Source organism: Montipora capricornis, chromosome 8 (assembly GCF_036669925.1).
Source record: "Montipora capricornis isolate CH-2021 chromosome 8, ASM3666992v2, whole genome shotgun sequence".
Taxonomy (NCBI): Eukaryota; Metazoa; Cnidaria; class Anthozoa; order Scleractinia; family Acroporidae; genus Montipora; species Montipora capricornis.
In genome coordinates, this window is record NC_090890.1 from 40486218 (window position 1) to 40488717 (window position 2500).

The following is a 2500-nucleotide window of genomic DNA, read 5'->3' on the forward strand; positions in this document are numbered from 1 at the left end:
AGCATTTTGACTGTCAGTTTCCGTAACACTGTATGGTCAAGTATGTTTTTCTCTGTCTGAGATACCCAGGGCCTGAGTCTGATTTTTTCAGGTCTGAGGTTTGTGTTTTCCAGGTTCGCATTTTCAACACACCCAATATTCTGGTCAGTTCCACGTGACTTTCCAGGTCTGGGCTGAATGGAAGGTTCCGTTAAGTTTCCAACTTGGCACCAAATAATAATTATTGTGGTAATTATTTTTCTGTTTAGAAACCAAAGTGAAAATAGGGGTGTCAGTGCGTGGAAGAGATGTTTACATAATACAGTCAGGGCTTGGGTGAGAGCATAATGTTATTCACTTGCATGATCTGTGGTTGTACCTATAGATGGTTTTCACTCGCGTGACTTGGCAGCCATATTGGTGTACACAACAATACAAAATGTATGCATGGAATATGCATAAAAATAGAGTTTGGTTCCCAAAGGAGAGAACGTCTATTGTTCTTGTACACCAACATGGCCGCTGTGATGTCACATGAAAACGATCTATATGAGCTAAATTGCAGGATACCCAGCAACATATTTTAATGTCATTTAACCCAATCACTCCTCAGTTGCCTCAGGATGTCCCCAGTTGACAAGGAAAATTGTGTGGCATTAGACAGAGTAAAATCTGTTAAGTGTCATTCATTGGTTAATAAGAATTGTCATCATTACCTTTCTAGAGAGAATCTTGGTGTAAACGATGCACTGATGGAGCTCTTTATTTTAGCCTATGCTTGCAAAACGTCTTGTGCAAGAAGAATTATCGGTAGGCAATAAACATGTAACAGACAGCTTAGTTTATTTTGTTTGGTAATGATTTGAAAATGTCTGATTTATTCGTCTCTTTTTATAAGGTTACCTTTATTCATTGGTGTTTTCAGGTGTTCTTCCCTATTTACCATACTCAAAACAAAGTAAAATGAACAAAAGAGGATCAATCCCTTCAAAGCTAGTGGCTTCTCTCATGTGTAAAGCAGGTGTGTGGACTGTGATGCAAGTATAAAACTCTCACTGAATGTTCCCCTTTTTTGGTGTTTGCATTTTTTATTCTGTAATTTCTTGTTTTTTCTACAATAAATGCAGTTGTGGTGAATGTATTTCCTCTAGGCCTTACAAACATCATAACCGTTGATCTTCACTCTAAAGAAATTCAAGGATTTTATGATGCCCCAGTTGATAATCTGAGAGCTTCACCATTTCTTGTACAATTTATCACAGACAAGGTACTCAAAACAGTTACTGAATCAGTGAATGTAGATAATAGTGCATTTGAAAGGTAATGCTGCTTGCTCATCAAAATTCTGCTTATGGGAGACTGCAAATGGTAATTGTCAATCCCACTTTTTTTAAATAGAGATGTAATGGGTTTTTGTCATTGAAACAAAGTTGAAATGTCCAGCACACATTTCTGGTAGTTGATTGGTAGGTTATCCAACATAGTAATCTGAATCACTAACAATGCCTTTTCTCGTTGTCAAAACCTGTGATAAATTCTTTCATCAACGGCTTAGGTGATTCTTCGATGGACCTACAAGTTAACACATTTGCAGCATGAAAATCAGATTTTTTTCCTCAGTTTTAAATTTCCCAGATCGGAAGGTGTTCTGTTCATTTTTAGGTCGCTGACTTCAGAAATGCAGTAATTGTTGCAAGGAATCCAGGTTCAGCTATTAGGTAAAATTCTGTGCTTGTGGGCGACTTTACATATTAAGAGTCTGCAAATTCTATGGATATTCTAAGGAGGATCTGCATCTACTGTTCAATAGCCTAATAATGTCAGTGTTCTACTTTGCTATTGAGGTGTGGGCATGTGCATATGATACCAAGTACCTTGGCCAAATTGACAATTTCTTTTGTTGAGTGTACAAGTTTGGATACACAAGTAAGCAGTACAAAATGATGAAATCATTCAAGAATGCGACAGAAAGATGTGGGACAATGTAACTGGGAATTCTTCACATCCACTGATTGTGTTATTACCCATAACTATGTACTACCCAAAGTTTCCACCAAAAGGTTCAAGCGCACATTTGGGAATAGATGCCTATTTAAATTTTTTAAATGTACTTTTTTTGGAATTCAACAATGATTATTAATTTATACAAGAGATAATTTTAGCTTCTTAATATTTTGTTTCTTTTTTATAGATGTTAGCCCTAAAGTTTGTTGAGAGAGTTTTTTCAATTATTATTATTTTTCAATTATTATTATTATTATTATTATTATTCTGAAAACAATGCTATTAGTGTTTTATTTATATTTGCCAAGAGTATCTTTCTAAGTGGCATGTATATTGAATTTCAGGGCCACATCTTTTGCAGAACGGTTGAGGCTTGGATTGGCAGTGATTCATGGTGAACAAAAGGAGCCAGAAAGTGAACGTCTTGACGGGCGTCAGTCCCCACCCCCTGCACTAGCTGAATCACAGAAATTTGCTTATACTTTTACTGATCATGCAATGGATCTACCAGGTATAA

The 2500-nt window shown here is 36.3% G+C and overlaps 1 protein-coding gene across 1 annotated transcript in view; it reads left to right on the top strand.

Annotated features, from left to right (window-relative positions):
• LOC138058936 (phosphoribosyl pyrophosphate synthase-associated protein 2-like) overlaps positions 1–2500 on the top strand; it is a 15283-nt gene that overhangs the window by 5012 nt on the left and 7771 nt on the right. Inside the window, exons 3-8 of the mRNA XM_068904402.1 lie at positions 249–315; positions 704–789; positions 905–1000; positions 1131–1246; positions 1642–1697; positions 2328–2494. Of these exons, the coding sequence (XP_068760503.1) occupies positions 249–315; positions 704–789; positions 905–1000; positions 1131–1246; positions 1642–1697; positions 2328–2494 (588 nt within the window). The remainder of the gene's footprint in view (positions 1–248; positions 316–703; positions 790–904; positions 1001–1130; positions 1247–1641; positions 1698–2327; positions 2495–2500) is intronic.